We start from the raw sequence: 25,730 nt of genomic DNA on the forward strand, positions 1-25,730 counted from the left end.
CCCAGACTTTTTCTCAGGAAGTAAGACTAACTCACTCATTTATTCCAGAAAGGCCAGCTGACATGCCGCCCCACCAGTGCACTCCCCCCTCCCCGCAATTCACAGAATCCAAGGTCAACTAGTTTTGTTATGATTTGTCATGTTTCCAATTTCAAATGTGAACTGTGTAGGCCTACTGAAAGGTACACATGTTTTAAAAAATAAGAGTGCTCCCTGGTGCAAATATACTGCCCCAGAAAAACACAACGGAAAAAGCAGGAGCAGGAATATTTTTGTGACTGGGAGAACAGCATCTTGCTGAGAGCGAGAGAGTGAGAACAAGCGAGAGATGTGAAATTGCCAATCAAGTAGGCTAGCTCTACCATAGCTAGTTCCTTTTATATTTCAATTTTAAAATAAGAAATCAGCCAATAGATAAAATTATTGTTGATACAGTTATCTGGTTGCATGAATTACTTGGGATTGTATGATTATAAAATTACATATGATTATTATAACATATAATATTATAATAAGATCATATGACTGATTACTCTGATGCAAAAGCATGCTATACTGCTATCAGCTGTTATTCCATTTGTCTGATTCTGGATTCTGTCTAATTTACATGTTTTCATATTAATAACAGCCTCTTCTTTATAAACTACCACATATCTTTCTCCTACAAAAACAGTGGCCTTCTATTGGAATTTGGCTTTTAAAGGTAATGGACTCCTCTATTTATCTTCTCCATCTATTCAGTCGGGAGGAAAGCCATGAAGTAAATTCTGAATACTTGCCGCAAAGATCTCATCTGTTTTTCTGTTTCTTCCATTTGGATTTCGTTGGGTCAGTGATCCTCTGTAATAGGAGTTTCGAGCAAAGGATTCAGCATTGCCTTGAAAAGGTAAAGAAAATAATATGGATGGCAAGATGCTGCAATAAAATTATTCGTGTTTAGCTAGTATTAAAAGATAAGAATGGGGAAAGAACCAAAGTGTGCATGCAATGTTTAAATGGAGGGAGAATGTTTAAGTTCAAAACTTCTTCTAGAATAATAATTAAATCAGCATGAAAAAAGTAATTTTCCTGCAACACTTTTAATGTACAAATTAGACAATGACCTTTTTCTATATTTAAAATAATTTATCTTTATGAATTACTTGGCATTGTCACATTATCATTTATTCCCATTAATTCCAAATTTGGACACAATATTATATCTAAACAATTTAATGACATCCTTTTTGCTTTAGTGACCAATGCTTTTTATTAAAAATTCTATTAACGTAAGAATTATATTGATGACTCTTGATTTCTATTCCATTTTTCTTTTTCTTTTAAATCTCCATGTTCAATGTGTTGCACTATGCTTTAATGGTGAGAAAATACACTGCACTTTTAAAATTATTTTGTGAACTTTGCAATAACTCTACAATGTAAGTAAGAATTATTGCCTTCATACTGTAGTAGCTGAATGAGTGATCAATAATATGTTCTAAGTCCTCCTTCCCCCTCAATTCAAAGTAGAAACAAAGTTTGAACCCAGGTACAGGTAGCCCTCACTTAACGACCCTAAATTGGACTCGGATTTTCTATCACTAAGTGAAGCAACTGTTAGACAAACCATCATGGCAGTTCCAGTAGTCCTAATTGTATTAAGCAGATATTTCTTTAACTAAAGCAAAACAATTCTACTTTCCGCAAGTATCAGTTATCCCAAGTTTATGTCCTGCCATTCTGTTGGAAGGCGGAGGAAGAGGCTTGCTGGCATTTTTGCATGCATTTGCTTTGACTGTAACTGCTTGGGAATTAGGGAAGTGGACTTTCTTAGGAGATGGAGTGGATTCCCTCTTAGATTTAACTATGTGGGTTTTCACAAGGGAACTTGAGAGCTGGTTTCGCTTCTACTGTGCCAATATAGTGTATTCAATAAAGTTTACTTTTTGGAAATAACAATGACGCAAGAATTCCTGATTTGGATTCATTAGCTGGCTCTCACTACTGCAGCAAACCTGAACCCCTCCAGGAGAGCTGCAACATCGAGATGTTGGTGGCCAACAAGAAGATGGATGGCAGGGCGAAGTTGGGAGCACTTCCTCTCTGGGAGGTGCTGACAGCAACCTAAGTGGGGTTGGGGGACCAACCGGCCAGTGCATGCCGTAAACAGGGAGCTGAGAAGCTGGAGCAGCCACTCATGTGCCAAGGAGGGGCACCATCGGGAGCCCCCTGCCTCAAAAAAAAGGGCAGTGGGAAAGCGGCATGGTGAAGGCAGGGGAGGCAGAGCATCCACTGATTCCCTCTGGAGTTACAGTGGTCTGGGGAAGCAAGTAGAAAGCCAGGAGAGCAGCCAAATGGGAGGAATCAGCAGAGTGGAGGTTCCCGATCACAGCCCCTCGATTGAGCAGCTTAGAGAGAAATTTGGTGGGCTAGAGGTCTGAGGCTGGCAGTGATGGGAGCTGGGGTGTGGGCTGCCAAGCGGCTGGCTACCCCATCCCGTCCTCAGCTACAATCAATGATATCAAGCCCAACTGCAGTGATGGAACCCAGCAAGGGGCAGTAGTAAGCCCCTCCACCCCCACAGTGGCAGGAGCCTCCCGCACTGGGCTACTGCCAGGCTATGTACAACAAGACTGGGAACATCCCCCCTTGAAGGCAAAATTTGACAGCCAGCTTGAAAAGCCAGCCTACTTCCAGACTCAAGTGGAATTATTTGGAGCGGTACAGAGCAGTGCACCCTGAGGAGCTCTCCTGTGTGAGCGGTTACATTGAACCTGGAAGGAGACATCACAGAGTGGCTGGTGTTGCTCTACGATGAGGAGGCCCTGAGTTGATGAACGTGGATGTCCTTATGCAACAGATGCAGTACAGATTTGAGAACAGCCCACTGAGCAGAGACCAGGATCTTCTCTATTCAGCAAGGGAAGCGAATGGTTGCACAATACATTTGAGAGTTTGGCAGCCTGGTAGCCCATCTGAGAGGATGGTCTGAGCCCCTGCTGGTCTACCAGTTCTGGAGAAGCCTGAACCAAGAGTTGTACCTCAACTGCCTATCTCTAGGTGTGGTACTAACATGGCGCTTGACCTGATGGAGTACCCAACAGCATGTCGCACATGAGAGTCAACCCGCCAAATGGCCGAGAGACACCCGCAGCCTGCAGGGGAAAAGAAGGTGCTCTTCCTGACCTCAAGAAGAAGCCCTGTTGAATCCCGGGAGCCTGCTTCCGATGCAGGAAGGAAGGCCACTGAGCAGCTGACTGCCCCATTCTGCATCCAGCATCTGCATTGCAGGGTCCCATCAGGCCAAAGGCAAAAAAGCTGCCGGCGAAGTTGAAGGAGAAGACATGGGTTGGACATCAAGCCGTGGAGTTATCTCCCCAATCTAGAAAGGGGAAGGGTTCTCAACAAACCTGGCCTGGTCTTTTATGAGAGTGAAAGAGAGGGGGGAGATGACCAATGATAAGTGGTATCAAGTGGGAGTAAAGAGCATCTTCATGGCCCTATTAGATTCGGGGTGCACCCAGTGCCTAATCAGTTTGCTGGCGATGGAAAAGCTGGGCGTTCAGACTCAGGAAATGAAGAAGGACCATGGGGTTTAAAGACTATTCACTTTATTGTGGCCCTGAGAATGACTGAGACTACCCTGGCTGAAGAAATGGAACCTGGCTGTAGATTGGGACAGTAACAAGTGGTACATGAGAAGGAGAGTGGCTAAGCAGCAGGAAGTTGGAAAAACACCAGCCACTAGCCATGAGCCTGCGGTTAGGAAAGTGAAACTGGAGTCGGTGAATACACTAACAGAGAGCGAGGAGCTAGAGCTGCTTATTCCAAGGGAGTACTGCAATCTTGCTGAAGCGATTAGTGAGGAGTTGGATGTGCTTCCACCTCGCCAGTCTACAGATGGCGCCATTGAGATTGTGCCAAAGTCCAAATTGCCAAAACCAAAGATGTTCCATGACACCTAGAGAGACGGAGGAACTTAGGAATTTTATAGATAAGAGCTTGGCCAGGACCTTCATTAATTAATTAATTAGTTAATTCATGGGTGGCAGCCCCTGTACTCTTCAAGGAAAAGAAAGATGGGTCCCTGAGGAGGTGCATGGATTATAGGGGGATTAATGATAATAGTGTGGAAAACATGTACCCCTTCCCCTAATGAAGGACATATTAGGTTACTTATCTAAGGGGAAAGTCTTCACTAAGTCAGACTTGAGGGAAGTGTATTACCAAGTGGGAATCAGGGAGGGGGACTAGTAGAAAACAGCATTCAACTATCCCTTGGAGTGCTACCAGTTCTGGACGATGCCATTTGAGCTACAGGGGGCACCGGCTGTGTTCATGCAACTAATCAATGAGGTCTTACATGAGGATTTATACAAGGGGGTACTGCTGTACCTTGATGATATTTTAATTTGCATTGAGACCATGGAAGAGCATGTGAAGCTAGTGAGGGCTATACTAAAAAAGCTGCTATATGTGAAGCTATCCAAATGTGACTTTCACAAGACTAGTTTAGATTACCTAGCGTACTGCATCTCCAGGGAGGGGGTTGAAATGGATCTGGGGAAAGTGAAAGCAATTTTACATAGGAAGCCCCATGGATCAGGAGACAGCTGTAGAGCTTCCTGAGGTTCATAAACTTCTACAGGCAATTCATTCCCACCTCTGCACACAAATGCATTAAAAATGGGAAAGGGGGTGAAGCCCAGACCAAGCCAACTCTTGAATTGGACTGTTGAGTGCCAACCGATGTTTGAGAAGCTAAAGAAATTTTTTGCCATTGAGCCAGTCTTGAAACATCAAAACCCAGAGGAGCTGTTCATGATTCAGGCAGACACTAGTGACATGGCCATGAGGACAGTACTATTGCAGTTAAATGAAAGGGGAGAACTACAACCCTGCACCTACATATCTTGGAAGCTTTCCAACACCGAGAGGCAGTGGGCAATTGGGGAGAAGGAAGCTTATGATGTCTGCTGGGCCCTCCTCACCAGGAGGTGATTCTTAACAGGGTAGCAAAATCCTGTTTAAAGTCTGATCTGACCACAAAAATATGGAAGCACTGAAGGTCCTAATGAAATTGTCCCCTAAGCAGGTCAGTACTTTAACTGGTTCAACTTTACCCAGTGATATTTCTAAGGGGGCATAGGGGGAATTTTTTCACAGACACACTTTCGTGCCTGCTTCAATATAGAAGCACTAGAGAAGAGATAGTTAATTCCATCATCCCCTCCAAACAGCTTGTAGCTCCAGCACACAAGAGGCATAGTAGCACTGGATTTACCCCTTTCAAAGTGGCAACGGAGGTTAAATTCGAAGCCATGCTGGAGCTTCCCCAGGAAACTCCATCCTTAGCAACATTAGCGGAGTGGTTGGCCACTCTGAGAGGCATATGGGTTATGGTGCACAGGGCACTGGAGAAAACAAGGGAGGGCCATGCAAAACAGACTGAAAGAGGGCTCTGCAAAGAGCATTTAAGATGAGTGATAAAAATGTACCTATCCACAAAATATTTAAACTTAAGACAACCCTGAAAGAAGTTGGTTGGGCTATTTAGGGCTATATATAGGGCTATTTCTCATTGTGCAGATTATTAACCAGGAACTTCAGATGCCAAGAAGTCTTAGGCGGATCCACCCGATGTTTCATTGTAGCCTGTTAAAACACTTATATGATTCTAAACTGAGGCCGGTTGGGGTGCTCCCTCTGCCCCCAGTCCTCATAAAGAGGAAGAGCATTATGAAATTAAGGACATTCCTGGATTCTAGACCCCATAGGAGGAAATTGCAGTACCTTGTGCAGGAAAGGCTAACCCATAGCAGATGCAGAGTGGATAGCAGCAACAGATGTTAAGAGTAGCTAGGCTGGTAAAAGAGCTTTCATTCTAGATACCCTAACTGGCCAAAGTTAAATGAATACTTTGTACAATGGGGGGATTGCTCATGATTATGTATGTTTACATGTGTTACAGATGTATCCCTTTTCCTGGGGGTTGGCATGTCAAGAATGTCTTTCATCCAGTTACTTCTTCGCTCTCTTCTTGACAACAATTAGGAGGGGAGTGGTTGGAATTTCTGGGGTGGGGGAGAATGGAATGCCAACTCTAACCCGTTTGAAGAACATGAGACCCTGCTGCCACCAAGATCAGGTTGTTCTCATAACAAGAGGAACTTGATTGGACCTCATAATGAACTGAGCAGGATGGCCAACAGGGAAAATCAAGTTTAACTATGTGGGTTTTCCCATGGGAATTTTAGAGTTAGTTTCACTACTACTGTGCCAATATAGTGTATTCAATAATGTTTCCTTTTTGGGAAGAACAATGACCCAAGAATTCCTGATTTGGACTCACTAGCTGGACAGCTGGTGGTCAGGGGGTTGAGTTTTGGGAAACAAAAGAATGTTGTTTGCTTTGCACAGGCTTTTTCAGATTTTGCCTTGCTCTCCTGCAATCACTTTTTCTCAGCAAAAGTTCTTTTGATTCAACTTGATGAATTCAAGAGTCCTGATTAGCTGAGGCAGGTCCTTATAATTATATATAATAATCTATGAGGTTGTCTTTTATATATAGGTAGTCCTCATTTAACACCACAGCTGGGACAAGGTGATTTGGTCAAGTGAAGCAGTTGCTGAATGAAACTGCAAGTGTGATTATGATTTTCTTCAGCTATCCTTTCCGGGCCTGCAAAGATTATAAATGCGAATTCTGACTGCAAAGTTATTTTTTCATCCCTGTCATTACTGCAAATGTTGCTGAAAGATTATTTGTATAACTTTCTACTTAAATATTAATATCCATTGAAAATACACCTGGAAGAACAAAAGGTCCCCACTTAATGACCACTTGATTAATGACCAAAATTATAACAGCACTGAATGAAATTATGATTGTTGCAGAGTCCCTGTAGTCACGTGATTCAAATTTGGGCACTTGGAAGCCTGCCCACATTTATGATCACAGAGGTTGCTTGACTCCCCCTCGCCAACTCTACCCTTTCAGTTGCCCTGCATCCTACCACTGCCATCTACCCCCTGCTGCTCCCCACCAGCCCCCAAGTGTTTTTTCTCCCACTGATGTTGAGGCCATGCAAAGGTCCAGCAGCGTCTTCTGCCAGTCGGGCCTCAGCAACAGGAGGAAGAAAACAGCAGAGGTCAGTTGGGGGCAGCAGATTGAGACAGTGGCAGTAGAGTGCAGGATAACTGAAATAAAAGAATTGTCTTCAAGACCCTTTCAGCATGATGCAGAAACTCTGGCAGAGTGATAGCTGGATATGTATGAAAATGACATTGTGAAATTGATCCATACATTCCAGGTATGCACATATGCAAAAAGTAACTCTGCTTTTAATCAAGTAACTATTATTAGGCAGAGGCTGCCAATCAACTGAGCATTTTCCTCCTTGCATAAATGAGCAAAGGTCTTACTTGCAGTTTCATGGGAAATACTGAATTTCTTCCTCAACACATGGGGCACAGACATGACCTAAAAAGAATAAAATCTTGTTAACATGGAAATAAGGGTTGGCTGTATTTTCCCTCATTGCAACTTTCTTCATCAGAACAGCATTTTGGCCCACAAATAAATGTCAGTCCGCTCATTTATTTTGTGGATAATTCAACTATTTGGCTGATGTACTCATTTGCCTGGATTAATTCATTAAATAAATGAAGTTCAGTAAAATATTTCTTCTATTTGGATTAGATTTTTTTAAAGAAGCTGAACATCCTGTTTCTCCCCCAACTCTCCAACTGTACAGCATTTAACTAACTGTTTGCATTAAACTATCATTTGCAATATGCAGTCATTAATGTCATACCAGAAAGGCCAAGAGAAATATTTATGAGGACTACAGGATCATGTCTACCACTAAGCACCATCAATAAGTATTGAAAGAGAGGTTTTAAAAGTATTTGAATTTCTAGAACATTTGTAGATCCCAGCTGCAGAGATTTGTTTCTGCTTCTCCAGCTTTAATATCATGTAGAAGTATGTACACATTTAAAACAGGCAAGATTTTTGCTTTGATCTTTTGTGAATTTTATTTGGTAAATGTTATTTTTCCATCTATATTTTAAGTATGTAGTCTTAATTAAGTACGGTCTATTGGCATACATGATCAGCATTTTCACTACTATCATTGGCTGCTGGTGATGTTGGAAAAATCATGCAATGGAATTTTTTTAAATGGCAAAAGCTATGGTTATCTGAGTTTAAACCTTTATGATGATATTTTCAAAATTAACTAGGCAATCATTGTAGATTTCAGAGCAAGTAGAGTATTTTTTTCAAAAAAAAACCCAAACAAACCTTGGAAGAAATGTGCTTGTCTCTTGTCTTGAAGTCATCCAAGATTAGATTTTAAAATTGGGGAAAATCTTCTTTGGCTAAATGTCAATGAGCATCTAAATTATAGTTTCCATCGTTGCCATTTCTTGCACATACTATCCAATCACCTGGTGATACTGTATCAGGAAAGTTTGAGTCCTCTATAGCAGGGGTCTCCAACCTTGGCAACTTTAAGACATGTGGACTTCAATTCCCAGAATTCCTCAGCCAGCAATGCTGGCTGAGAAATTCTGAAAATTGAAGTCCACAAGTCTTAAAGTTGCCAACGTTGGAGACTCCTGCTCTATAGAATTAATTGGACCCTTTATCTAATCTCTTTACTTTGCAATTTTCTCTGCTGTTCAGTTCAGTGACAAATTTTTACTAGTGGACTTTATTTAGTAACTAGCTGGATACCCGGGCTCTGCTACGAAATTATGTGATTGGGCTTGCTAAACCCACATTTACATCTTGAAAATTAATGAGTAGTTATAATCGGCCGCTCCTCTCCTCTCCCTCAGGTTTGCCTCATAGAAGCCTCTCCTCTCCTATTCCCCTTCTTTCCCTCAGGCTGGCCCCATTGATCCTCTCCTATCCTCCTTCTCTCCCTCAGGTTTGTCCCTCAGAAGCCTCTCCTATCTTCCTTCTCTCCCTCAGGCTGGCCCCATTGATCCTCTCCTATCTTATCCCCTTCTCTCCTTCAGTCTTGCCCCACAGAGGCCTCTCCTATCTTAACCCCTTCTCTCCCTCAGTCTAACTCCTTAGCATCAGATTCAGAGCATTTTTCAGGTGGGGAGGGGGAAGTAGAATGTCTAACTCCTTAGCATCAGAGCATGTTAATAATAATATAAGAAATGCTAATGATCTGATGGTCATTTTGAAAAATCATTTCTTAGCGAGCACCTAGAAACCATTTCTTGCACATACTTTCCAATCACCTGGTGATACTATATCAGGAAAGTTTGAGTCCTCTATAGCAGGAACATATGTGACAAATTTCAAGTTTGTAGGCTTTATGGTTCTGGAGATTTCGTGATGCTGTGTGAGTGGTATTTCGCTTTTATATATATAGATTGCTACAGTACATTATATGTAATGGTTTAAGATTCATGGATCAGAAATGATCCATTTTGGAGTTATTAGCAGTAACATTATTGTGCTCTTTAAAAAGTGCTTCAGATCAATTTATGCTAACTGATTTTATTTTTACCCATGAAACCTTCCATCTGCCAGGACTCTTCTCCATCTCCTTTGCCTTTAAGTACAGGTTACTCAGTGGTTTGAATTCCTCCTTCTACTCCAATCTCTCCTGAATTCATAGTGTTGTCATTCCCCAGGCATATATATGTTTGCTGTAAATTCTCCACAGCATTAGAAATAGTATTCAGAATATCTAAACTCTCAAATGAGATCCAAGAAAATGTATCCAAAATCCTACCTCTGACCAAAGCAACACAAAAGCAGAATGATCTTAAAGCAAACTGCCCTTCTCTAGCTATAAAAAATATTACAGAAGGACCAAAAACCAGCAGACACAGGCTGAATGACAGTTCTCATGGATAGAATACAACAGATTAAAAAAAGCCTAACGAACTATTGAACAACAAAGATGCTTACATCTCTCTGGAAGTAAACATGCAGACACCTAGAAAAGAAGCAACATCAAATGCCCCTAAAAAAGTTGCACCATAAACTGCTTCTGTGATAGGTATAAAAATACTCCAAACCTCCCTAAGAAAAAAAAAAGTGAATGTTGATAATAGGAGATTCAATTTTCATGGTAACAGAACCAGCTGCCTGTAGAACAGACAGTTAAATCAGAAAGTTATGTTGTCTCCCTAGAGCAAAAAATCAAAGATGTGGCTGAGAACCTAACCAAAATAATAAAACTCACTTATTACTACCCTTTTCTACTACTACATGTAGGGATGAATGACAAAAAAACCTTGAAAACAATAGTGAGTGATTACAAGCAGCTAGGCAAGAAAGTTAGAGAGTTAGGTGCACAAGTAGTTTTTTCATCTGTACTGTCAATGAAAGGTCAACATCCAGTAAGAGAAAGGAGGATTCTAGAAGTGAACCACTGGCTAAAGGGTTGGTGTCACAAAAAAAACCTTTGGATTCCTGGACCATGGTCTGCACTATATCCATGATGGCCTTTTGGCAAGGGATGGGCTGTACCTCACAAAGACTGGGAAGAATGTTTTTAGAAAATGACTAGCTCAACTTATCAGGTGGGCTTTAAACTAAAATTTTTTGGGGGGGGAGGTGACCAATCTTTAGAATCTCCAGGAACTAATTCCACCCCCCGCTCCGAAAGTCAAATAAAGAGGCAAGGAGGGGATGGGAAGGAAGACAAACTCAAACACCAAAGAGGAATAGTAGGAAGCATATCCAGAGTCGGACATAAAGATCTAAAGTGCCTACATACAAATGCACAAAATTTGGGGAACAAACAGGGTGAACTCAAATTATTAATATATGAAGGAAGATGTGATATAGTTGCAATTACAGAAACTTGGTGGGATGAAACCCATGACTAGAACATACTGATAGGATACAAATTGTTAAAAAAACCAGACCCCATAAAAGAGGAGATGGCATTGCACTGTATGTAAAGGACCACTGTATTGCTACAGAAATGCACAAAGCCAAAGATGAAAACCTCCTAGAATGCATATGGGTCAATATAAAAGAAAAAAAGAATGATATTGCCATGACAGGCCACCCAACTAAGCAGAAAACATAGATGTACTTTTTGCTAACCAATTAACAAATATATGTAGGAAACACACTACAATACTATTTGGGGGGCGGGGGGGGAGACTTCAATTACCCTGACATCAACTGGAAGACTAATTCAGCACCGTGAGAAATTGAATAGGTTCCTGACCAACCTTAAATGACAACCTTGTTCTCCAAAAGGTAGAGGAGGGAACTAGAGAGACAGCCATACTGGACTTCATTCTTATGAACAGAGAAGAAATGATAGAGCTGAAACTGCAGGAACCTTGAGTGAGAGTGATCATGTAAAACTGGAATTCAACATAATGCAAACACAAGCAATAGAACATAAAGAAAGCAGAGTCTTAGATTTTAAAAGAGCTAAGAGAACTTGGGATTCAGAGACCATACAATTTCATTAAGGCACATCATTGCTTTTTTTTTTTTTGTAAAATTCAGGTATGCTCACCTGGATGCTTCTTTTTTCCTTAGGCCTTTCCACTGGTTTAACTCTCAACCCAGCAGCACTCAGTGCAGCGATTCGAGATTCTATATCAGACACCTTTATAGGAAGTAGCACATTATTCCGTCATAAAGGCAACTGGACTTTTTCCTAGCATACAGCCAATACATGGTTATACTATATATACACACGCGGAGAGGCAAACATCTATCCCTAACTTAAGTCAGTGCAGCAATAGCACTATTTCATTTGGCATTCAACATGCTAATGAACTGGAATCTGGTGATAACTGTCTTCAATTATTTAAGTGCTATAGATAATAATAAATGGAACAAGCATGTCACGCTTTATGTAACGTGACTATAGCTTTCCAAACTTTCTCAGGCTTTTTTTAACAGCCTACACCCTGATTTCACTACAGTGTACAAGTCAGGTCCTAGCAGTGAAAAAAAAAAAGTACTTTTCTCTGAACCAATTATTCTCTGCCTTCATTGATTCCCAGATTTTTGAGGCAAAATTAGTTTGCCTTAGCTGTGCTGAGATAGCCTGCAGAATAAAGTTTAGGTAAGATCAATTCCTATTGTGACTTATCTTCTCTCTTAATTAAGAGAAATATATTAAGAAAGGAAAGTGATTCTATGTTATTTTTCTTGGTTTAAGAAATCGCATTTTATTTTAATCTCCTTTTATAATCTTAGACCAAAGTTGCTTCTATTCTATTAATAAATGCCTTCTTTTTATCGAGTCATTGTAAAAAACACTTTGGTCAATTTATATGAAAATATATGGCTATCTACCGGTAGCCCAGGAAAGTCCAATAAGGTTGTATTATATATCCCAATTAACCCATTCAACATTGTTTACTATGTATTAGGTAGATGAGAGTTATCTGAAACACTGATAGAATATTAGTGATCAGAAAGATTGTAGCTATCATTTATCTGAACAATGTAAAGAAATATAGTTTTTTAGGCTCATGAAAAGGTTTAGGTAGGCACATTTCAACTATGGTTAAAATATTTAAAACTATTCTATGGGTTCAGTTTCTGTATGGGGTAATTTTCTGGGGAATTCTTACTTAGAAATCAACCCAAGCAGCCTTTTAAGAAAAGACAACAGGGATTTACCTCAGTCTCTCTGTGTTGTACTTCAGCCACAGAAAAAGCCACTTTGTCTTCCAACTCTGCCAGTTCTGAATCTGTTGTTGCACTGTGATGGGTTTGGTCCTCCAACTCTCTTCGTCTTTTCTGCAATCTATAGATGTTCTCCATAGTAGGCACCTGTAATCAGCAGTACTAGTTATTTTCCAGCTAGATTATTGTCAATGATTTCGCTAAACTCTAGAGCGGGGTGTCAAATTCGTGGCGTCACATGACATATTAGGACTCCCCCCCCCTTTGCTAAACCGGGCATTTATTAGGAAATGAAAATAAAATTGTCAGCACCATATCACTGTTCCCAAAATCAAGTCTATAATTACATTTGGAATAATGTGGAGTAGGCTAATTTTAAGGTTGTAAGAAAGCCAAAAAGAAAAATGGCTTCTTAGTTAGAAAAAAGTAATGGTAGTGAACTGTGTATGACAGTAATTCAAAAGTTGAACAGAAATGGAAAGTTAACCTAATTAATTCCAACATCACATATAAAAATAAACTTGTGGCAATTAACTTGTGTCATCCCATTTTCCAATTTCAGATAGAAACAACCAGACCTAATTGGACTTCTCAACACATTTACTAAACTATGAATATTACAAAAAGTCCACAGCTGAGGGGTGCAATAATTTGGAAAGAGTGGGTCATTAAGAAAAGCTCTGGATTGAACACAAATTTCAATCGAACCCACTAGTAGGTTCCAAAATAGTGGCTTCTCTGCATTTGCAGCAAAAAAGTCCCATCCTTTGAGGTGAGGCACCTGGTCAAAACATAGCTTCACCAAATGCTTCATGTAGCAGAGTGCCATGTCTCTGCACTTGAGCATTAGTCTGAGGCATATTATCTCTACTGTGTCAAGTTCAGCTTTCAGACATAGCACTATCACATCCCATAAAGAATAACAATAGCAATAGCACTCATAGCACAATAGGACTTATATACCATTTCACAGTGCTTTGCAGTACTATCTAAGCAGTTTAGAGTCAGCATATTGCCTCCATCAATGTGGGTCCTCATAATGCTATGAAACATTTTAAAAAGTTGGGATCCGAGGAAAGGGGGCAATGAAAGCAGTCCTAGTCCCCAAGGAGTTGTTATTAGCCTTAAGCCAGCCTAGGGGAAAGGCTAGGTAGAGGGGTATTTTCACTTTCTGGCATATTTAATCATTTTCTGTTATTTACTTATAAAAGTATTTCTGGGTGTTGGGCTTATCAGACTATTACAAATGCTATCATTGAAACTATTTTAAAGCAATGTTTTAATGTCAGACTGCAACACAATACCTGCCTTCCCCATATCTAGTTTGGGAATAGTGGTATTTGCATTAAAACATTTAAACAAATAGGGAGGTAAGTATTTTTGAACTGCAGATGAGGTCCTATTAGCTTGATGGATTGGTAAACTTTTGTTTAGAAATACATAACAGGTTTTCTGCTAAGACAGCAGTGCTTTAAGCAGATCCTACCCTCCTGAAATGCATTCTGCAAAATGTTCTCAGATTTCTAAACCTGCCCATTAGGGCAAAGAAATTGTAGACAATTCATTCATCTAAATGGAAGTTGATTAAGAATTTGACCAGGTCATTTTCTTCAGAAAGAAATATACCAGGTATTTTAACCAAAGCTATAAAAATATTCCTAGCTGTAATACCCATTTGAACATCCATGAATTATGTTTGATTCAGAAGGTAGTTCCAAACTATAGTCCTCAGCTTTCAGAAGGAACGAAATCCTATTCAGAACAGGCCGTTACCACAATTGTGAAAATGTTTCACTGTTGATAAAAGAACCTGTCTGTGTGAATTGCACTGTGCTTTGTTAAACCATAGGTAATCTGAGCCACTCTCCGCATTGTGTAGAGGATTTCTTCATCAACTTGTCATATATTTTTTTAAAGTGTGCACATGTGTGTCTATGTGACTAAACAGATCATAGTGAAAAGTTTCATGAGGATTGCCCAATCAAATACTATGAGACAAGGAATTGATGTGATTTGTTTGAGACTAAATGCCCTTTGCTAGGCCCTTTTCCTTTTCCCTATTCCCACCCTTTGCAGGAATATTGAGAGCTGTAATAGAATTTGTGACATCTTCATAAGATTTTATTCAGGAAAAATTCCTGCCCCTGTCATTGCACACTAATTCTATTGTAGTTATGATCCTACTACCAATTGGATTTGAGAAAGTTCACATTTTAAAAAATGCAACTGTCTTTTTTGCAATAATTAAACAGAAGTGTAAAATAAAGGGGGCTAACACCTTTTTCAAATCTGTGGCTCAGACTTCATCAGCATTTCAAATAACATCCAAAATTAAATCAGAGTCCAAGGCAACGTTCTGTTCAAAGTTCCAATTTATTAAGAGAGCTGACATATCTGGGGGAAACCCGAATCTAGAGCTTCTTCCGTTTTTTTCCCCCCAAGTTAAAGTTCAAGATCTTGCTCCCACACGCACAAGTCCATTACAAGGCCCAATCTTCCACCGCCATGCTGGCAGTTCCACCCATCCAGTTCCGGCCAGGTGCAGAGGTACCAAAATAAAGGATGACCTTGGCACTCTAGAAAGGAATTTTATTTTGGCTACATAACATTCTACTCTGCACTATCCCCCCTCCCATTTTCCCACTATAGAAACAGAATAGTAGAATAGAAGTGTGGTAGGCCAAAGATCCAAAAGGAACATGGCTACAGGCCTGACACACTTCTCATTTGAATGTCATATTGGAAGTAGCACCTGAAAAATGAACAGAGCCAGAGCAAACTTAGATAACTATTATTACATTTCATTTACATCATGTGATTATGCTCATTGGTTTGGGAATCACTCCCACAATTGTAACCACAGTATTTGCACTAAATGATCTGTACTTTTATCATCTGAAACTTTAAAAAGGCATCTCCTATAAGTATATGCCTGAGTACTCACGAAGAACAGTTAAGTTCTTTTTTCAAAACAAATAAAAATGTAAACATTTATATTTCAGTATATTATTAATTTCTCTGATATCTCAGAAAAATTAATTTTCTTTAGAAATTACTTTTTTTTCTTGCCTTTGAGTATAATCAAATTCTATCAAACAGAAAAAAAGGCTTATAATCATTTGTTAATTTCTAGTTAGCAGAAATAGGATGAAAACTTTTTGATTTCCAACTAAGATTTGGGTGGCTACCAAATTGCTTTGAAGTGAAGCAGAGTATTTTTCAAGTTGCTGTATTGGGAACAGAATTGAATCTTATGGCAAATGTGAATCCCAACTCATCCTACACTGCAACAATGTACATATCCCAGAATATCTGGTAAGAAACCTATTGTCAACTTGTAAAGCATTGCCATGACTATTATCAGGTTGGCATTCGAAGGATTCCATGCATACCTTCGGCCAGAGTTGGATCTCATATTTCTACAACCTAGTTCATGAATATGATCTATGATGCATACAGAAAGGTGGAGATAGAGGGGTAAAGTTCAAACGCAATTAAATCATCTTCCGGGAACTTCACACCTATGTGATAGACTTTATTATATCTATGCTGCACAGGATGGGATAAACGTTGAGAATTGTTTGAATAAGACAACCTAGTAAATTCAAAAGATTAAAACTTATTTTTAATTAGTATTTTCTTCTCCAATTCTCCAAATGTGCTGATACTAATACTTCCAACTTATTTGTTATTATTTGTATCAGTTGTAACTTATACTTCAGTGACAACTTGTGGGGCCAGGGGAGACAGAGTTGTGCTTTCATACATTTCTTTCTAATACTTCCTAGGTTTGAGGCACCTGCTTCCTATTTCTCAAGCTCCGTAGAAGATCGAATCATCATCCAACATCTTCATCCTTTCAAGAAGATATACAGGGATTTCTACATTGTTGTTAATGGGTCTCAAGTGCTTTGGCTGTATGCCACAAAAAGCCCTGGCTGGTGACCTCTAGGTTTTATGCTCAACTAGAGTTACTTTTGTGTGCAGGAAAGGGAAATGGGAAGCAGGAAGGTGTGTGGTTGCTTTAATTAAAGGGTTTGTTATCCATGAAGGACTCTTAACCTGAGGAAGACTAACACCCAGATAATACATTGATCCTGGATAATGCTTCTGCAGAATACAGCAGGGACAAAGGCACTACCTCAAAGCACAAGTGAAAAGCTCTCATTAGGGTAATGGCTTATGTGTGACAAGCACTTTTTGTCCCAGAAGCAGAAGATATGAAGTGACTGTTCATGGTGACTATCATATTTAGTACAGTACATTTTATTTGGGTCGGTCTGCTCTTGAGAAAGCCAGTTGGTCTCAGGAAAGAGACGTCCAAGGTGGTGGGGGAATGGAACTGGGAAAGTATATGAGAATTCACACATTCCACATGTAACACTTTTAGACTTTAAACTCAACATTGAAGTATTGTATTTGTGTAAGTATTGGTATAAAATATGAGATTTTATTTCATAAGGTAGTATCATGTATTTGCCTTAATATATTGAATTAACAGTATACGTTAAAATTTATATTGTATCTCAAATAGTTTCTGGCTATTTGAATTTGAAATCAAGCATTTCCCCCCAAAATTCAAATTCATCTTATTACACATTTAGACAGTGCCATGAATACATAGTTGGTGGGTGAGAAGGATAGGAGTAAGCCTTGCCTCACATTGCCTTTCTTCTGAACTGGGCTGGAACAGTCCCAACAGATTAATCTTTGGAATAAGGAAATAAATATTTCTGGACCAACAAAATCACCATTGTTTTGTGAAAATGCTTTTCAGAACAACTCGCTTAATGCACCATGTGATGATTCATTACATAAAAAGCTTTCTGCAGAGGGGGCATTTCATATCAAACCTATGCTCCTGCCTACCTGACAGGAAAAGTAAGCCTTGTTAAAGAAGACAATTAAGAGGAATGATCTTGCCTACAGCCTATGACCCCATCAGAATTAAGACGGGGCAGTAGAACTTGCTTTTATCTGGTTTTGTATATATAATTTATTTTTAAGGGAGTTGAAATCATAGATCAGGGGTGTCAAACTCAAGGCCCAGGGGCTGGCTCCAGCTCGCAGCGTGCTTAGATTGCGAGGCTACCCTGAAAACATCAAAAGACTGGCCTGTGGTGCCTGTGCCAGCAAAAATAGAGCTCGGAAGGGTCACGGGCAGCCCTCCCAAGCTGTTTTCACTGGTAGAGGGTTGTAGAAGCCGTTGCAGCTGAAAATGGAGCCTGGGGGGCCATTTGTGCTTGCAGAACACTCGGACCACCACACACACACCCAACACAAGTGACATCAAGCTGCCAGACACCCTGGTCATGTCTCCCTGTCCCCCCTCTGAGGTCAAACACAACCTTGATGGGGCCCTCAATGAAATTGAGTTTGACAGCCCAGTCATAGATCATTTTGTGACCTTGATAGCCAAAGTTTGTTTAAATAAGTAGGGACCATCCGCTCATCACTTGACAACTAGATACTGAAAGTAAGCAATCAAAACAAGAAGGGAAAGTGAAGGCAGGGCTGACGTCGACATGACATGCAATCTTGGAGCTCCAGGATTGCTGTCGATATCTCTGCTGCTGGACGGTCCTTTTTGGACCTAAACCGTCCTGTAGAGATGGAGATAGAGAAGGGCACGTCCTGCTGTTCTCAGGGGCATCGCAAAGCCCCTGATCGATCCAGGAGAAACTCTTTTTTCTGGCTACAAGAGAAGCAGCTATTGAAGCTGCAAAAGGTTGGGACAGATCCCTGAAACAGAAGCAGAGCAGGAGAGTGTGTCAAAATGGTGAGAAAAACTTTAATATTAGAGAAGAGAATACCCAAAAAGACTTAGAGTTAAATTAAAATCGAAGACAGAAGAAAGCAAGCGGCGAATCAAGTTTGGATTAAAACTATTGTGTTATCTTTTTCTCTTTAATTTCATTTCTTTTTATGGATGGAATTTTTACAAATGCCTCTTACTTTTAAATTGGACTGGTATTTTTCCCCCCTTCTTCTATTTTTCCCATTTTTTTGTATTGGTGGATTAAAAATCTCTTCCCTCTCAAGGCTCAGCTGGATCATAACTTTTAAGCATTTTTTTCTCTTCCTGAGCTCGAAGCTTAAAGAGAGAGGTAAAAGCAGAGGAAAAGTAACACTGCCACCTAGAGGCTGGAGGCTTGGTAACATCTGATATCTCAAGGCTATTGGCTTTATTTACTGAAAGGGACAGTGGGAAAACACGTTTTCTTTATACAGGTGCTCTCTGGAGTAAAGAGAAAGCCTTGACTTGAAAGATTACATTGAATTTGTCTGAAACCTAGCAAAATGCCTTGGATGTTTTAGTGGCAGTGTTTACAATCTGGAAAAATGGCGCAGTATGAAGAAGAAAAGGAATTAACATTGCAAATAATTATGCTCGAAATTCAAAAAGTACTAATAAGCACAGAGAGAATTGAAGAGACTTGAGATTATATAACAAAATACAGAAAGAAGGGAGGGAAGAGTTGAGTATACTTACAAAATAATGATGAAATTTGAGGACAAAGTTCAAAAAATTGCAGAAAAATATGAACAAGGTGATAAGAAAATTGTTGATATTGACAGTAAACTGAGAGTGAAGGGAAATGATGAAATACTGAAAGAAAGAGGAGAAAATTTGGCAGAAACAATTATAGTAATTTTGGCAGAAGCACTAGTGATCACTAAAGTCAAGCTGATGGAAGGAAGAGATGGAGGATTTCGAGTCTTTACAAGATATGCAATGAACAACAAGTTGCCACATAAGTCCACATAAGACTTGTCAAGAAAACACTTAGAATACAGATTCTACAAATGGCAAGCAATATTGGACTGCACTACTATTGGAAGGATACAGGATGATGAAATGAAATGCCACAATAAAATTAAGTTAAACTTAGTTAAACTTTGAGTATTATGTATAAGACAAAGTAATAATAGTTATAGTCAAATAAATGATTAACAATGATAATAATGCATTTATATATGCTAGCTTGATAATATAAAATTTTATATAAATTGCATGTGAGGACTATGGAGATGATGTTGGAAAGCTTTATATATATATATATATATATATATATATATATATATATATATATATATATATATAGCTTACACAACAGGTGTGTGTATATATATATATATATATATATACACACACACGATAAACAATTCTATATAGAGTAGAATATAAAGATGTAATACTGGATGATTTCAGGATGATGTAAGGAAAGGCCATAATATAAAATTACTTTAAATTTAGTATGCTTCACATAAAAAGGATGTAATAATAGCTATACTCAATGAATGTTTAATAATCATAATAATTGTATACATATTAGATTGATGATACGAATAATGGAATGGAATGTGCTGAAACAAGTAAGTTGACATATGAAATTAGAGACCAAGAAGATAAACAATTTTATAGGATATGGGATTTATTTTACCAGTGGTTAGATTAAAAAAAAAATCATGGAATTGAAAATTATTAGAGAATGTTACCAATACTAAAATAATAGAATGATTTAGGATAGGATATAAAAATACTTTATTATTGGATATATTGAAGATGATATGAATTATTATAATATAAATGAACCCATATTTAGAATACTTCGCTTAAAATGAAGAAACAATAGTGATAGTCAAACAAATGAAGTACTATAATAATAATGTATACAAATATATTTGATTGACAATATGTGACTTTATATAAAGTTTAAATGATTATGGAAAGGATGCACAAAAACCTTGTAACCAATTGACACACTCTACGTAACTGAAGATGTTTTTATGTTACATGTCTTATCTGTTTTAAAAATAAAAAAAATTATTAAAAAAACAAGAAGGGAAAGGATCATTGGGGAGTAGAAGACATTATGATCCATCAGTACATGACAAGTTGGACAGCAAAAGTAAATGTACTGCTATTGGTGAACTACCTATAACTTATAACTGGTCACTTAACAACCATTTGAAATTAAGACGGGCCCAGAACATGTGTGTAAAGCACTTCCAGCCATTGTAAAATGTAATGCCGTATCCTCTCTGTGATCATATTACTGAATTTCCGACGCTTTGGAACGATCTCCCCGTGGAGATTCGTACCCTCACCACCGTCCAGACCTTCCGCACAGCCCTCAAGATCTGGCTATCCCGTCAGGCCTGGGGATAAGATCCGAACCTCGCCCCACCCGAATGCTGAATGAATGTTGTGTTTTATCGGTTTATTTTTTTTATTCACATTTTTTTCTTTCTTGTGTTTTGTCTTACACTCCCTTCCCATTGATTGTAAGCCGCCCTGAGTCCCCTCAGGGAAAAGGGCGGCCTATAAATGTCAATTTAAAAAAAAAATTGATGGTTTGGCAATTGGCTTGCCTTTACAACTGGTTGTAGAGATCATGTGACTGCAATTTGTGACCTTTTTTGCCAGTTTCGGGCAAAATCCTCCCATTCAGAAGAATGGGTTCTGCCTAACTGGGAATTATATCATCAGGCAACAAGCTTAATGTGAATTAAGGAATGGATAACATTAAGGAATTCTAGATTACTGACAGTAGAAGTACACAATTTATTGTTGGGATGGCATGCTGAAATGAGTAAATTGATATTTGAAATTAGAGAACAAGAAGATGAACAATTTTATAAGGTATGGGATTTGTTCTATCAGTGGTTAGAAAAAAAACACATGGAAATGAAAAATGTTAGATAATTTTTTATGCTGTAAAAATAATACGAATGATATAGGTGATATTATAAAGGCATATTATTATTAAATAGACTAAGAATGATGCAATGGAATGTTGGTATATATATGAACCCAATACCTAGAATTTCTTTTAAAAAAATGAAGGAATAACAATTATAACTGAACAAATGATGTACCATGGTAATAATATATCTATGTATATTTTGATGGATAATTTGTGATTTTAAATACAACTGAAAGTGGTGATTATGGAAAGAATGCACAAAAGCCTGTAACCAAACGACACGCTATATGTAATTGATGAAGGTTTTATGTTTTATGTTCTGTTTGTCTTTGTTTAAAAATAAACAACTTTTACAAAAAAAAAAAAAAAAAAAGAATGGGTTCGCACTTACAACCACAGATTCACTTAAATACTGTGGTGATTTGGTTAACAACTGCTGCAAAAAAAGCCATAAAACTGCATCCAATCACATAAGTGTCTCAACTTATGATCATGAAATCCAGTCCAATTATGGTTGTAGGTTGAGGACTACCTGTAGAGACAGTAATAGAGAAACCATATTTGCCCCAATTTGACCATATGTAATGTAAATCAATGTAAAGGTAAAAAAAAAAAACATTCTCATCTTCCATGCATAAATCCTCTTCCTTTTGTATATTCTTGTATTTTAATAAAGAAAATGTATAACTGGTCCAAATCTAACTTCTGCAGTTAGTTACAAAACAGATAATATGATTACATGAAAACTAGTTCTATCAGGAATAGAATTTTCACTGAAGAATTGGACATAGGAGGCTTCTTCTGTTACATCATATTGTTGCTTCTTCAGCTCAGGACTCTGTTGACAGTAGTCCTTAAAGTTACCACACAGAGGTTTTTAATCAATTCCATTGCCTGAGATACTAAGAACTGAAGACGGAGATACTAAGGACTCTTCTTTGATCAATGCACAACACTGCCAAAGCGCTAGGGTACACACTGGTTCAGGAGATTGACTGCCTTTGAAAAGGGGTTATGGTAATACTTATCTTCTTCATCTATTTTATGATTGTGATTATTGAAATATCAAAGTTACAAGCTCCATAATTTTTCAGGCTAAAAATGTATCCATTTTCAGATTTGAAACATACATCAAGTTCCTAGTTTGTAGATTAATGGGCAAATGCCAACAGGAATCAATAAACTGGAATGCTATATTTTTATTTAATAAATGCTGGCAAATAAGAAGAATAAATATAACATCAAAGGGTTTGCTGAAATCAAATACCATCCCAAGATGCACATTGCTAAATATGGAGTTCATTTTATGCACCGTGACAAGAGTAACACAAATGCATATGCTACTAAAACTTTTGTGTCTGCTTGACCTTCAATTGGGCAAAATGTGGCATCGTTGGCTCAAATCTGCCAAATTAAAGGAGGAGTCTAAAATCCATGACTTCATGGGATTGATATTTTACAAAACTGTGGTCACTTCAGTACTGCCATGCTACCACAGACATGTGATTTCCAATGCTCCGTCAGCTTCCTATAATGAAAGTCAATTGGGAAGTTGGCAGGAAATCAAAAGCACCAGGGTGGCAAGCAGGTAAATGGCTGCAAGTGGGGGAGGGAGGGAGATGTGTGGGAGGTGGCACATAGGCTGGTTGTACAAGAGGTGGCACTTAGGTTGGGGAGAGTAATGGGGGAAGGTGAGAGATGCTACATTGGGTCAGGGAAGTTGCCTGGGGTGCAAGAGACTTCATGGCAGGTGCTGTGTGGATTTGGAAGGCTGCTGAGCAGTGTTGTGTGGGTTGGAAGGAGTGCACAGGAGTGAGAATGAATGTGCAAGGGTGGTGCCAACGTGGGCATGCGGGGTTGCAGCATGGCTTGGGGAGTGTGCGTGATAATCTTAAGGAGAACAGTGACGACTGGGAAGACAAATAATTATCTCTTAAAGGAAGAGCCAACAGGTCATGGTTTCTGGGGCTGCAAGTGGGGTTCTAAAAAAACCACCTTTATTATTATTTTAAAATAAGCTTTAAGTAGTTATTTGTTACCTGCCTAAATTTGTTCTGCAACAGTTAAATCCTCATAGCAACAAAGAACAATATTTCAGATGTATGGATTGTCCTTCACAGAGAATAGAGGTTCATTTATGTATGGGATTTATAGGCTCCGCCAAGCTGCTAAAACTCTGGGTGGGGTACTTTTCTGATTACGGACAGTGTTTGGGAAAAGTGACTACCATGAACACATAACAGGCCTAACTTTATCTTCAGGAGAAAAAAATGGTACTTTGCTAAAACTTAGGGTGTCTTAAGTACCTGCTTCCTTCTCGTACAACCCAGAAAACAGTCATTTGAAGGCATGCTGACAACATCCACTCTGACCAGCTCATGTCAGTGACAGACTCTCCCATTTTCCAAAAGCAGCACAGGAGCATTCATCACTCCAGTTTCAGTGTTACCAGTATGCAAATCTGCATATTACTTGTTCTTTTAGGAAACCATGTGTCAGAATGTGAACCATGATCAGATTGAAACACACACACACTTTCTATTTGAGGTTTTTTAAAAAATACAACAACAAACAAGTCCACAATTTATGGCAAGGATGGGTTCTTGGGTTCAGCATAAACTTGTGCTCTTCAGTCTTGATGTGATTTCTGATGGGGTTCACTGTGCTTTAACTTGTGGCTGCTCATTCAATGAAGATAACTAGTTGTGTGGTCCAGCTAGCTTTTTAAGAATCACGTTCCTCCAATGATCAATATGACGCTGAACTGACAGATGCTTTGCATCTATACTACAAGATAACTAAGTGTGGATTTAGCTTTGATGAAAAGGATTTAAATGTTATTATCTTTATATAGCTAATGTAGCTAATTGAAACATCAATTGCAAATAATGATCAGTGTTCAAAGGCATGCTCTGCTACTCTGTAGCATTTTAAAGTAATTGTCTTACATCTTGGAAGATACTATTTATTGATATTTTGTACAATAATACTAGCAAATATTAGCAAATTTGGGTTTTTAATATTTACTTTGGAATGAAAAGAACCTGTGGAAATTCGCAGCACTGTTGACCTCCTATTCTTGGGACTTTCTATTGGAATGGAAAGATGGTAAGAATACAGAATAGAGTTGGAAGAGATCTTGGAGGTCTTCTAGTCCATCTAGTGTCTAGTGTCATCTGCAGATTTGATGAGTTCCCCTTCTATTTCCTCATCTAAGTCATTTATGAAGATAATGAAGAGTACTGGGTCTAAGACAGAACTCTGTGGTATCCAATTGCTTACTTCCTTCCATATAGATGTAGTACTATTAAGGACTGCTCATTGAGTACAGTTTGTAAGCCACAAATCTATGTAAGTTACAAATCTATCTAGTGGTAATGCTGTTTATCTCAAATTTTTCTAGCTTACCAAGAAATAGGTTGTGGTCTACTTTATTGAATGCCTTGCTGAAATCCAAATATATTATCTCCACAGCATTTCGGTGGTACATACTTAGTCATTTTGTCAAAAAATAAAATAAGATTTGTTTGGCATGATCTGTTTTTGGCAAGCCCATGTTGGCTTCTGTGTATAATTTTCCCTGCTTCTAGATGTTTGAAAATCTGTTTTTTGATTATCTTTTCCAGGATCTTCCAAAGTATTGATGTCAGGCTGACTGGTCTGTAGTCTCTTGCATTTGTTTTTTTCTCTTTTTTGAAGATGGAAACTACATCAGCTCTTTTCCAGTCCTCAGATAATTTCCCAGTGCAAGAAGAAGAGCCTTTCTGCTACTCTCAATGATTTTCCTTCTGGCTGTAATCTCTGTGCTGATGAGGCAAGTGGAAGAACTAAAGTTCAAAAAGACATGCTGATAAATGAACAAATTGATGTGTCCAGAAAACAATGAAAACCAAACTACAGGAAATGGAATGATAGCATTTACTTAATGAGTGCCAGTAAAGTAACTGTCAGGTTCCGAAGGGATAATGAAACTAGCCAAACAAAGAAATGGTTTGAAATGCAGTTTGTATTCTTCCTTCGGTACGAGCGACCAACAAAGCACTAAGGCAATGAATAAATTGTCAGAGCTGCCACCCTGTGCTTTCCACCACTTTTTATAGCTACACTGGAAATTAAGATAAGCCGCACCCATCACCTTGTGACCCAGAGCGAAATCACCCGGCAATTAATCATGGATTGTTAGCATGAATTTCTTCAGTTTGTGTAGGTGGGACAGTGAGTCTTGGCAGCTGGCCCAGTCTTCTCCCCTGAATGGCAGCTCCAGGCCATCAACAAGAGAATTCAAGTCAGAGTGTCTTATTTGAAGCATACTACCTTCACTTTTATGTTCATTTAGTTTGCTGAATTTTTAAAACCATGTCTTAGAATTTGCTTTGTTCTGCATATCTCCACTA

At 38.7% G+C, this 25,730-nt stretch overlaps 1 protein-coding gene across 2 annotated transcripts in view; it reads right to left on the reverse strand.

Annotated features, from left to right (window-relative positions):
• Positions 1 to 538: 538 nt before the first annotated feature.
• The window catches only part of MLPH (melanophilin), a 95,419-nt gene continuing 70,227 nt past the window's right edge, over positions 539 to 25,730 (reverse strand). For both annotated transcript variants that reach the window (XM_032213992.1, XM_032213991.1), the window contains 4 exons: positions 12,620 to 12,772; positions 11,499 to 11,591; positions 7,405 to 7,462; positions 539 to 877 (listed from right to left, as the gene is read on the reverse strand). In XM_032213992.1, the coding sequence (XP_032069883.1) occupies positions 738 to 877; positions 7,405 to 7,462; positions 11,499 to 11,591; positions 12,620 to 12,772 (444 nt within the window). In that variant the 3' untranslated portion in view covers positions 539 to 737. The remainder of the gene's footprint in view (positions 878 to 7,404; positions 7,463 to 11,498; positions 11,592 to 12,619; positions 12,773 to 25,730) is intronic.

Source organism: Thamnophis elegans, chromosome 3 (genome assembly GCF_009769535.1).
Source record: "Thamnophis elegans isolate rThaEle1 chromosome 3, rThaEle1.pri, whole genome shotgun sequence".
Classification (NCBI taxonomy): domain Eukaryota; kingdom Metazoa; phylum Chordata; class Lepidosauria; order Squamata; family Colubridae; genus Thamnophis; species Thamnophis elegans.